This window comes from Pipistrellus hanaki (assembly GCF_964339955.1).
Source record: "Pipistrellus hanaki genome assembly, chromosome: 7".
In the NCBI taxonomy this organism is placed as follows: domain Eukaryota; kingdom Metazoa; phylum Chordata; class Mammalia; order Chiroptera; family Vespertilionidae; genus Pipistrellus; species Pipistrellus hanaki.
In genome coordinates, this window is record NC_140509.1 from 63,346,845 (window position 1) to 63,359,504 (window position 12,660).

General features: G+C 41.4%; 1 protein-coding gene and 1 long non-coding RNA gene across 4 annotated transcripts in view; one reads left to right on the forward strand and one right to left on the reverse strand.

Annotated features, from left to right (window-relative positions):
* Window positions 1–9,567, reverse strand: part of ADGRG6 (adhesion G protein-coupled receptor G6) — a 137,728-nt gene extending 128,161 nt beyond the window's left edge. Inside the window, exons 1-2 of one of the 3 annotated variants that reach the window (XM_084889320.1) lie at window positions 8,933–9,567; window positions 486–586 (exon numbers count right to left, since the gene is read on the reverse strand). In XM_084889320.1, the coding sequence (XP_084745446.1) occupies window positions 486–586; window positions 8,933–8,934 (103 nt within the window). In that variant the 5' untranslated portion in view covers window positions 8,935–9,567. Of the gene's footprint in view, window positions 1–485; window positions 587–8,482; window positions 8,688–8,932 lie in introns of those variants that run through there. The other 2 variants (XM_084889322.1, XM_084889321.1) reach the window with 2 other exon arrangements.
* Window positions 1–12,660, forward strand: part of LOC311625246 — a 149,323-nt gene that overhangs the window by 43,267 nt on the left and 93,396 nt on the right. The gene's annotated exons all lie outside the window — the stretch shown is intronic.

Sequence of the window (12,660 nt, forward strand, 5' to 3'; positions counted from 1 at the left end):
ACTAAATAAACTTCATGGTCTAATAGCTTAATTTCAAACCTCTGTCTCACCCATGGTAATAAAATCAGGACAAATAAAAATAGCAAAGTCTATACTTTCTATAAATAAATATCTAAAAACTTGAGAAAAGAGAAAAACTAAGTACTGTATATTTATTCAATAGTAGAACAGCTAGTACATTTTTAATGTCAGATATGTAGCTATCTCATCACTCAACACAAGCTAAATAAATAAATAAAGCTAAAATAAATGCAATGATAATTTAAAAAATATACTCATTAGAAAATAAAACGATGATCAAAGTAATACTATCCACACAAAATTCAGAGAGGAATGAGAGATAGTAGGCAAAAAAAAGCCTTAAGGATAGAGATGGGGGGGGGAGGTGTATTACAACAAATAAAGTTGAGGCTACTTACACAGAGAGTACTCTGAAACTGAAGACAATTATTAAATTGGGGGCTTCAGAAAAAAAACAATCTTACCTGAGTGAGGAACACAGACAATAGATAAAGCAAATAAGAACAAAAGGGAACTTGGCTTCCACTTCCAGTGACAGCTCCACATTCGCCCTGAGCGAAACATCCTACAATGGAAGAATGCAACAATCAGGGCCCTCAGCATTCAATAAAACATTAAGACAATCACAGTAAAAGTATAGGTTTCCAGCAGGAACCACCAAAGAGAAACCTGTTTCAGTCATGCTTCTAAATAACGGTGATGAACTAATCACCTCCTTTATGCTAATTAGGTAAAAGGGGGGGAAAAAACACATTTATTTTACTTGCTACCTGGTGGCACCTTCTTTTTTCACAGAATATATAATAGGTGATCTCTGCGTGAACATGGGAAAATAGTCACATAATTAAAAAATAACATTAAAAATAAAGCAATTTCAACTCTGGGGAGGGAGGGTATGTATGGGGGGGGAATGTTAAAATATGTACACAGATAATAATTTAATTAAAAAAAATAATAATAAATAGCCAAAGCCCGTTTGGCTCAGTCGTAGAGCGTTGGTCTGCAGACTGAAAGGTCCCAGGTTCAATTCCGGTCAAGGGCATGTACATTGGTTGCGGGCACATCCTCAGTCGAGGGTGTGCAAGAGGCAGCCGGTTGATGTTTCTCTCTCGTCGATGTTTCTAGCTTTCTATCTCTCTCCCTTCCTCTCTGTAAAAAATCAATAAATTATATTTTAAAAAATAAAATAAAAGAAATTAAATTTTAAAAATACATACATACATACATACATACATACATACATAAAGCAATTTCAGTCCTGACTGGTTTGGCTCAGTGGATAAAGCGTTTGCCTACGGACTCAAGGGTCCCAGGTTCGATTCTGGTCAAGGGCATGTACCTTGGTTGCAGGCACATTCCCAGTGGGGAGTGTACAGGAGGCAGCTGATGGATATTTCTCTCTCATCGATGTTTCTAACTCTCTATCTCTCTCCCTTCCTCTCTGTAAAAAAAACAATAAAATATATTAAAAATAAATAAATAAAGCAATTTCAACTTGAGAGTTTAGCATCATATGACCATCCAGGTGGCAAGAGGACAATTAATATCAACATCCCCTTTAATCTTCCAGAAATTTGAACTTTAAGAAAATATTTTCATTGTATAACATCTGCTCCCTCACAAATGGGAACAATTAAAATTAAATTAAATTGCCCCTTAAAAAAAAGCAAGGAATCATTACTGTCCAAAATGAGTAATGTCTTCATCTAGTTATCAATGTATTACAAAAACTAGTAAATGACATTACATTGAGGGGCAGTGCTTTGAAAACTCTCAAATAATTCTCTGTCTAATGGTCTTGTCTTTAAACTCAAAATCATACTTAATAATGACTTAGACAAGGACATCCATATTATCTTTGCTCAAAATAGTGGTTTGATATTTTTCATTGATTCAACCCCATCAAAAGAGGCAAATCAGTGAAGGAGCAGCAAGTATAAAAGTCAGTCACCAAGGGGACCCTAAATGGACTAGTGACAAGAGAGTCACAAAGCAAGAGGATACATAAGTAGTAATAAGAAATCTCCAGATCTTAACTCCCCAAAAAGAGTTAGTTACTTTGGTTGTAAGTGATATTTGAGGGTCATTTTACTTCTAAAAAGAGGGGCAACTAATAAGATACCTAAGGACACAGTACAGTTGAGCTTTGGACAACCCAGGAGGGTAGGGGTGCTGCTGACTGTGTAGTCAAAAATGCATGCATAACTTATGACTCCCAAAAATCTTAACCACAGTCGTCTCTTAGGAACCTTAGGGGATTTGTTCTAGTATCTTGGAATGATACCAAAATCCACAGATGCTCAAGTTCGTATATAACCTGGTATGGAACAATGCTTCCAGTAGGCCTTATGCACCCTCAGATTCCCAACCTCAGATGAAAAATACTGTTTTCTATATAAGTTGGTTGAATCCTCAGATGGAAAACCAGAGATACGAAGGACTGATTGTATATATTTATTTTAAAATCGGCATATAAGTGGACCCAAGCAGTTCCAACCCATATTGTTCAAAGGTCAACTATGATACTTTCTTTACCTGAAGGTGGCTCATCTGTAGAAAATATATATAATACTAAACAGAATACCAGAAAAGTGGAAAGAGAAATAAATACTCAAGCAAAAAGAGACATCAAATGATTCTTGCACTTGTCTCAAGCATGCATTTTCAATCTGTATTTTTCAGTTAGAGACCATCAAAAAGAACATACCCTAGACTCAGGTGGACCTTGGTTTGCTACTAATAAACTATATAGCTTTTGGTAAATTTACCTGACCACCTTGTATCTCCTCTTTTTCATCTGCAAGTTAAGAACAGCAATGGAATTTAATCCATAGAGTTGTTGGATGATTAAGTCAGATCATGTCTTTTAAGGACAGTGACTGACGCTCAGTAAGCAGTCAATAAGTATTAGCTATTATTTTATTACCATCAGCCCAGGCATACTAATATAAATGTGGTTATTCTGTCAATGGTAAAATCAAAAGAAAATACTTAAAGTAAGAATGGATAACGGGATTAATACCATAAGCCAACACCAAAGAACTGACTTCATGGTTCATATGATAAAAAAATAAAATACATGATTCATTGGGCCTTGAATACAAACATTTCAAGTAGTGTCTCATATTCATGCCATGATTTCATATTCACCAAACTAGAATTACCAGCATCATACAGCTCCTAATGGAAATTCTAAATGAAGGAAAAGTTTAAGGTCTAAAGATTTTTTTTTGTTTGAATGAACGGTATGTTTTCAAACACATCCACCCAAAATGTTTGAAATTAAGAGCAGTGCTACTGCTTATGAGAAGCAATCTAGTAGAGAAAGTCATCATCATAATAATGGATGTGAACTGTGGGCTATCACAGAGTTACACTTTGGAGCTTCTATTTACTGTGTGGTTTTCGAGGCAAAACTCTAAACCTATCTTCTCTTCCAATTATCCACCAAAAAGAGCTAGTGTTGGCACGACTTGGCACTTAGTAAGGACTTTAAAAAGGGTAAATGATAAACTTCTGTCACATGGAAAATTCACTCACTTGGATGAATGTGTCCATTTCCCATTGATACTGGATGAATGAGGTATTTCCCATTCATGCTGAAGATGAATGAATGTGCTTCTAAGACAAAAGGACAATTCTATATCCAAAGAAGTTCAGATCTGAGAGGACCAAAGGTGAACTATAACCTCCTCATTTCACAGAGGAGGAATCTGAAGCCCAGAGCAGACCACTCCAACTTGGCTTGTCAGATATTAATAGAAGGGAGAATGCCCAAGTGAATACCCGGGAGAACACCCAGCTTCTTAACCTCTGTCGCATGTGACAATTCCCTATCGATATGTGACGTATGACCCCTTTTCAGTTCAAATGCTCTCTGAACAGGACTCAGTGAATTACATTCATTAACTTGGCAACACTCAATCCTGTTTATTTCGCGTGCTCACACAACTTTCTTCAACTATAAAAGGTTGTGACATTTATGGGTTCCATGTCCAAACCTGAAGTTGTTTTACAAAAGCTGCCTGCAGCCCTGTCAGACAACCCAGGGCTTGATGCATTCCAGTTCTGAAGCCTCCACCACGCTGCACAGACAACGAATGCAGGACAGGGCAAGTACTGGTAACCAAACATAAACCATATGACATGCCAACTTTCGTCCACTTCACTGTTTACTGAAGAACAGAAACAAATAAATTAAGAATAGAACAGAGGAAGGAAAGCACTGTGTCTTCTCAGGGGATCATTTAGCAAAGACACATCCCTGAGGTTTAAATAATTTTCTCACAAGAATGGAAAATCCCAAACAGGGTTACTAGGGTTCTAAGTAAAAACTACAAAAAAAAAAAAAAAGTACAATCTGAGTCACTTGGTTTGTGACCTCCAAGTTCTATTGAGGAATGCAAGGATATTTTTCAGTAGAAGAGAGTCACAGACTTTATAATCTGAAAAGAATCTAAAAATCACACAATAAAACCTATCATTTCACAGGTGAAAGAACTATATAATGATAGACCACTTGCCCAAGAAAAAAATCGGTGGTTACAGAACCAAAACACTTCCCCTGCCCCATGTCACCTGACTTCCAACTCTCCTGTCATTTTGAAAAGCAAATTACCTCCATTGCAAACTCGATTATGCTTTTCTACCAGTAAAGGCTACTAAATACAATTATGCTTGAGTCCTCTCTCAGGAAGCTTGAAAACTTAACTCTTTCATACTAATTGTTTTAAAGGTGGATATCACCCTTGGTGGACATGATTTAATCCAAATTCATCACTGAAATCATCTAAAAAACCAATCATCTTTCATCTATTTGCTCCTACTGGCTTCTTAAAACATCACAGTTTAAAGAGAAATTAGTGAATAAAGATTGAAATTAGTGGAGAAATTGATATGCTACTAGGTCTATTAATATCAGCAATAATTAGAATTAACGTCATTCTCCATGTCCCAAATGAATCTCCATGGCAAACCCTTTCATAAAGGAATATGAGGAGTAGCATAGAGCATGCCTTAACTTTTCCAGAGTGAAAAAATGGAAATTTGGTTTATTCAAGTTTGCTTCTAATTGTATTTCTTCTTCTGGTTAAAGATTATGTTCCTGAATCTAAGCAATGAATGAAAAGGGAGGTGCTATTCTATTACTCAATTATTTTTTATTTGTTGGGATCATCATGCTTAAAAAAGAGGGCAGGGTTTATCCTTCAAATCCGTAAAATCTTGACTCTTACTTGAGTTATAACATGCATAACTGGCTTGTATCATAGATGAAATTAAAAGGCACCCTTGAGGAATACACACACACATACATGAGTACATACAGTTGAGATATTAAGCTAGAGCAAAATGTTACCATTGGGAGAAACTGGGTAAAGGATCTATCGGTATTATTTCTTACAGCTGCATGTGAACCTACAAATATAAAATTTTCAATTCAGAAGTAACCCTAGCCGAAACCGGTTTGGCTCAATGGATAGAGCGTCGGCTTGGGGACTGAAGAGTCCCAGGTTCCATACTGGTCAAGGGCATGTACCTTGGTTGCGGGCATATCCCCAGTAGAGGGTGTGCAAGAGGCAGCTGATCGATGACTCCCTCTCATCGATGTTTCTAACTCTATCTCTCTCCCTCCTCTCTGTACAAAATCAATAAAATATATTTAAAAAAAAAAAAAGAAGTAACCCTAAATCCCTGATATATGTAACTTACTCTCAGATGTTTTGGAAAGAAAATTGTGTGTGTGTGTGTGTGTGTGTGTGTGTGTGTGTGTGTAGAGGGTGGAGGGAAGAAGAGAGAAAGGAAAGTGATAAAATAAATGATGTGAATATTTATAAGAGATTCCGTGTAAAAAGCATACAGGTGTTCTCTGTACTATTCTTGCAACTTTTCTGTAGGCTTAAAATTATTTCTGAATACAGTTAAATACACACCTATGCATTTACGCTGAAGTGTATCAATGTTTATCTTATGACACATTCGTCGCTATTGAGTAAATCATTGCCAGTTTGATAGAATAAGTGTCTCATTTGAATTTCCCTTATTTGGATTGGCATGTTGAAGTTATTTGTATAGTGTTCTGTTACGACATAAATGGTTTTCTTACTGATTTGTAATTTATTTTACCAATTCTATACTAAACATGTTAAACCTTTGTCATGCTTGCTACAAATGTTTTAAATACCGTAAACTTGAAGAAAACGGAATACTTCCATCCTGAGTGATGCCCATAAAGTAAAGTAGGCTAATACTCAGGTAGCCACACTTAAGTTTTATTGGCATTTTTAGTTACAATTGAAATGTCCTTAAATGCTATCTCCTCAGTATGCACCCAATGTAGATAATGTAATAGTCATCCAATTGGATATGAACATGGAAAGATACAGTTTTTGCCCAAGCATGCCACACACATTGAACAAAGCCTTTTTCTATTTAGTCTAAAATCTAAATTGTATTTAGAAACTTTTAATCAGCCCATCATAAATATAAACTCTGGAAGAAATGGGCAGTTAAAAAGATGTTCAGGTTTAAGGAAGCATTTGTAAGTTTATTTTTAATATATAAACTGATTCTCTTTCAAATCATCATTTCCAGAAATCAGAGTGACGTGTCCCGTTAGGCAGTAAAACTACAAGCCTCTAATATTTCCCATAAGCCAAGAGACAATAGCCTCATTCACCATTCACATTGGAAAAGCACAATGTCATGTAATTTATATAAGCCATAAATGGAACAGTAGCTTCATGCAGCTTGAGACCAAGTAATGCAAGTCTTGTTAAACCTACTAAATTCCTTAGGCTATGAGAAACATGCAGTCCCTACAACTCCAAAATATACTTACAAAAGTCCACAATTTCAGAATTTGTGTAACGACATATAAATACTCTTTCTCCAAAAGTAGTAGGCAGAAAATATAATTAGTTTGTATACTCCAATCTATTAAAATTTAAAAGGGAATAGAGTTTACTTCTCATTTTAACTTTTTTCAAAAAGACAGTAGAATTATTTACATTGGAAAGGGTCGTGTTATTGCCATATGTTCTAACATACTATTATCTAAAAAGAATCAGAGCATCTTAAACCATTCCATGTGAATTATAAACAGCAAAATGGGGGAAAAAAAGAAACAGTTATCTGTCAAGAAATGAAAAAAACTTTCAGCCAAAACAGCTCAATAAAGAACTCAAAATCAACATACTAAATTCTATATTTTACATGATTAAATATTCATGCTTTCACTCTATAATGACATAAGATTTTTAAATCATGTGCAAATTCAAATGGATCACATAACTTTCATTTCATAATCAGGACATTTGACCATTACCTGTTGATCATTTTCACATCTTTTCATTTCAAAAAATTGGTACTTATATTTTATTTTTATGTATAACACGCTTTTCTCCCCCCGTAACATGTGCATAACCTAGGAAAGCTGAAAGTAAGCTAGACAAATAGCTGCTGTTAAAAAACCTACTATACTTTCAGGAAAAACTGAGGTTTAGAACAAACACATTTATTAAAAACGTGTCACCTTTGTATGAGAACAACTCTTATAGGAGACTGTTGGCTGTATCCCAAAATAAATGCAGTCTATACCTTAACGATTCCACTGGCGTAAATGAAACTTTAAAGCTCACAGGTGAAGAATGACTTCACATGCAATTTTAATAAAAATAAGTAGTACCCTTCTAACTAAACTGGCCACTACCAGGAACAGAGCTCCAGACTACTCGGCTTGCGGGCATAGCTCTTGCTCCTATTTTAAAAATGGGTACTAGGGGGACTGGGAGGTGAAGATGCAAAGAAAGGGAAAGACAGGGCCTGAGCGAGTATGTATTTTTGCAGGCAGTAAAAGAAAGAGGACATTTAAATGGAAATAAACAAGGATCCAGTAGTTGGGGGAGGCAAGGTGACTATCAATTTCTAGAAACTCTTGTATCTTAGTCAGTGGGAGGGAGAAAAAAAAAAAAAAGTCTATCAGGGTGTCCGCCCAAGGTTAAATAAAACACCAGGGGTAAAATTACATATCACAAGAAAAAGTAACTTCTGAGTTGGCCACAAAAATAAGCCTGGCTCTTTTGAGAACAACCTTCCTTTTTTTTTCTTGCCCACTCTGGACGGGCAGGCGGTGCGCGGTGGCCCTTCTGCAGGGCTGCTCCGAGGCAGCTCACCACTTAGATGATACTTCCATAGAAACAAAACCTATTATTATAACCTTCTCTTTGCCCCGTACCCTCCCCCACGCTTCTAATTCTATACAAGTCCCCCCAACACACACACAGATCCCATCCCATAAAGGACACATTCCTTAATGACTTTTTAAAGCTACCAATTTCAACCAAGATCCTTTTCTGGCCGCTGTTTTTAAAAAACCATTTGAATAACCCAAAGATCCAAGAATAACTCCTCCAGGCCAGGGTGACAATGTGTAAAGTCAACATTTTTCTCGGCATACCAGTACCTTCCAAGCCCCAGGTGTTGATCCAGGAGAGCGCTTTCTTGGCAGAGCGAGGCCCCTGGACGGACAGACAGACGCACCCAGGAGCCCGGCCTGTTATTCCTTGTTCAGTTTGAATCGAAAACACGCTGCTTTCCCCATTCTTGAAGCCCTGCCCTTTTTTATTATGCTTCACGCCGCCCAAATAGGAGGTTTACCTCTCCCTGGAAAAAAAAAAAAAAAAAAAAAAGCCACACACACACACACACACACACACACACAATGTCCCCGCTCCGTCTGGCAACACTGGCTCCTTCCGCAGCGCCTGGGGGCGATCTGAAGACAAACCGGTTTCTGTGGTCCATACAGCGGCCGCCCTCACCCGGGCCCCGCAGGCGGAGGGGGCGGGGTGGGGAGTGGGGGTGCACAGGTAAAGGGATGACGGCCTCTGGGACCACGACGGGTGAGACTTACATGCTGGCATCACTGCGCGGATGTCCCCAGGGGCCGCGCGGTCATCCTCCGGGTCCCCCCGGCTCCGCTGCTCCCGGCTCCCCGGCTCCCCAAAGGAGATCCCCGGACCCGGCTCAGGCTTCCGCTCCTCCGGGAGGGACCGGGGGGCGCCCGCAGCCGCCTCGCCGCCGCGCTCGGGGCGGCGCCAGGTGGGAGGCAGCGGCGCGAAGTCCAAGTCCAAGCGCGGCTCGCGGCGTCCCGGGCGGCGGAGCGCAGGTTCCTCTCGGCGGAGAAGTTGCAGAAAGTTCGGGCGGGCGAGGCGGCGGGGGCGGCGGCGGGCGCTGCGTGGCCGGGCAGGGCGGGCGGGCGGACGGGAGGGAGCGCGTGGGCGGGTGGAGGGTCCGGCGGGCCGCCTCGCCCCGCGGCCGGCGCAGCACGTGGTCTCCCGGCGGCCGGTCCCCCCGCGGGCTCGGGCCGGGCACTCCGCCCGCGCTTCCGGCGCCCGCGCTGGGCCGCCCCGGAGGCTCAGGTGCGGCTGCCCCGGGGGCGCGCGGCGGCTGATGGAGCTTCGGGGGGACCCGGGGCGGCCCCGGGCTGGGCGCTGGGAGGCCGGGCCGTCCCGCAGGGCAGTGCCCCACCCAGGATCCCCAGAAAGCGAGCCGCGGAGAGGCGCTGCCGGGACGGGCTGTGGGGTGGGAGAGTGGCTCCAGGCCCAAAAGCAGGGAGTCCGGAGCCCAGGGACCCTCCTTGCAAGAAATGAGAGGTTCGGAGAGCAGGCGGCAATGTGGGCATCTCCTCCCTGCCCCTGGGTGCTGCGCCCAGCCCACCCAAGTCAGCCCTGGGGACCCCTCCGCCAAGCCCCAGCTTCTCCTATTTTTTTGACCCTTCCTTTTCTGCTCTTCCCTTTCTTTTTCTCCGCTACTTTCCCCATGTCTCCTCACCTCTCTATTCTCCTCTCCTCTCTCCTCTGGCCTTCCCTCTCTCTCCCCTCTCTTTCAGAAGTGGAGAGTCCATCTGCCTTCAGAGCACACTCAAGCCGCACTAAACCATCATCCCATCTCTTGGTCTCTGCGGGGATAGGGGGATACAAGGGTTGAGTGCCCCCTCACACCCCTCTCCCCCCAAGAATGAAGACCAGCTTTAAGACGTGGCTTAGCAGGCAGCATTTCAGTATCCCTAAGCCCACCACCACCGCACACACCCTTAGTTGCACAGACAGAGGTTTCCTACTTTTAGCTTAGAATTTTGTCTTCCGTTTAAATGCATCTAAATACCCCTAGGGACTGGTAAAGCTTTAAATCTTTGCCATTGCCCTTGATTTGAATTATTCAAATCCCTTCTAGAAAGAACTAGGGGGGAAGAGGGGGTTGAGGTTACTGTCATGTGGAAACACCCTCAAGGGTCTGAGAGTGAGAAAGCCAAACTTGGCAGGACTAGTGACAAACGGCCTGGTCCGCAGTTTGGCCTGGAACCCTGCTGCCTGAGTGCACACACGCTGCTGTCTTACTGGAGGTTGGGGGTAAAGCTGAATAAGTCATGCTTTCTTTCAAAATCTGGAAGGGGAAGGAGAAGGAGGAGAAGGGATATTAACAAGGGGCTGGGAAGATGTTTAGATAACATTTTTTTTTTCCCCAGCACCATTGATTTGCAAATGCAAATCTACTCATTGGGGAAAGTCCACTGCCTGGACTTGAGTGCCCCCCTAAAGGGCCCTGCTTGGCCAAGGGATCTGAACCTTCCTGAAGAGGAGAAGAGAGAAAAAGGATTCACACTCGTCACACTTGAAAAGACGTTCCCTCCCCCTCGTGTACTGGCAGAGTTAATCCACAAAATGCTAGAGACATACCATGAGCCAGAAATGTATATATGTTCAGAGCCAGAGCAGCCCAGCTTGAACAGCAAACATGCACACGGGCACACACAAACAGGCACAGGCCACACACAAAAGTGCCCAAAATTATGTAACGTTGATAGGCTAGGGATAGAGAACTATAGGGTGGAACAAAAGAGGTAGAGAAGCACTTGAGCACAGCTATGTGCAGAAAGGAAGCTGGAGCACTGCCACCACATCCAAAGGCTTGAAAATCCAGGGTGTGTTCCTCTTGTGACTTTTATCAGTGTTTATTTTGATAAATAAACAGTATGATTAATAGAGACATTGAATTGTAGCACTTAAGGGAAACTGGAGGTCCTCTCATATGACAGATAGGGAAATGGGACTCAGAGATGTGAGGTCTGCACAAACCACCTACAAACCTGCCCTTCACACCAGTGTCTATTACGCCAGATTGTCTCAAGGCAACTTAAGTTCGACGCATAGACTTTTTTTTGTTAAGCAAAAACATTTATTATTTCACAGTCCTTAGGTTTAGGGATCTGAGCTTAGTGCACTAAGACGGCTTAGTGCACTGTCTCTCACAAGACTGCAAAGAAGGTGTTAGCTAATGCTGAGGTCTTATCTGAAAGCTTGACTAGGGAGTCATCTGCTTCCAAGTTCATTCATATAATTGTTCCACACAGAATTTTAAGGTTAGAAGAAACCAGGACACATAAGGACAAGCAAAGAAATATAAATACTGTGGTACTCAGGGTTCACCAAAGAAATAGAGCCAACAGGATATGGATATGCATGTAGATAGAAACCTTTGAGGAATCAATTCACATGATTGTGGAGGTGCAAATCAAAAATCTGCAGAGGAGCCGAAACTGGTTTGGCTCAGTGGATAGAGCGTCGGCTTGGGGACTGAGGGGTCCCGGGTTCGATTCCGGTCAAAGGAGTGTACCTTGGTTGCGGGCACATCCCCAGTGGGGGGTGTGCAGGAGGCAGCTGATCGATGACTCTCTCTCATTGATGTTTCTAACTCTCTGTCCTTCTCTCTTCCTCTCTGTGAAAAATCAATAAAATATATATTTTTAAAAAAATTTGCAGAGGAGGCCAGCAGGTTGGAGACTCAGGGAAGAGTTGAAGTCAAAGTCCAAAGGTCTGCTGGCAGAATTCCTTCTTGCTTGTAGGCAGTCTGTCTTTGCTCTATTTAGGCCTTCAATTGATTGAATGAGGCTCAGCCACATAATGGGAAGCAATGTGCTTCATTCAAAGTCCACCAATTTAAATGTTAATCTCAGTCAGAAACATTTTTATGGGGACATCCAAAATAATGTTTGATCAAATATCTGAACGCTGGCCCAGCCAAGTCAACTCAAAAAAATTAGCCATCACCATAACCGAAACAAACATATGTCTATCTAAAAGATGAATAATATACTTACCTGTGCAATTATATGTTAAATGCTAATGAATTTATATACTGTTATTTCTATACATTTCCATGAATCATTGCTAAAGGGTCATTGCTGTTATTGGTCAGTACATTAGTAATCTCTATGTATTTTGATACTTCCATTTTTTTCTTTGACTTAGTATGTTAGGGAAGTGGAACATGTAAAGAAAACTACATGGTCCTTTAATGCAACATCCTGTGTTCAAAAATTAACCAGCACTGTGAACGCTAGCATTTTACTACGTCAACTATGTAATCTGATTTATAAAAATACTTACAAGGTTCAGCTCCTAAGCCATCAGACAGATTCAGTGAGCTGATGGTACAGAGCACCCAGCATGTTTCCTGGAACTTGGCAATATTGTTGGCCTTCTCCTGCCCCGCATATCATTCTAAAACTGAAAGAGCCAGGACCACATTCCTCGGCGTACAGGAATCCCTGACAACATTCCGGACAAAGTGAATATTGAA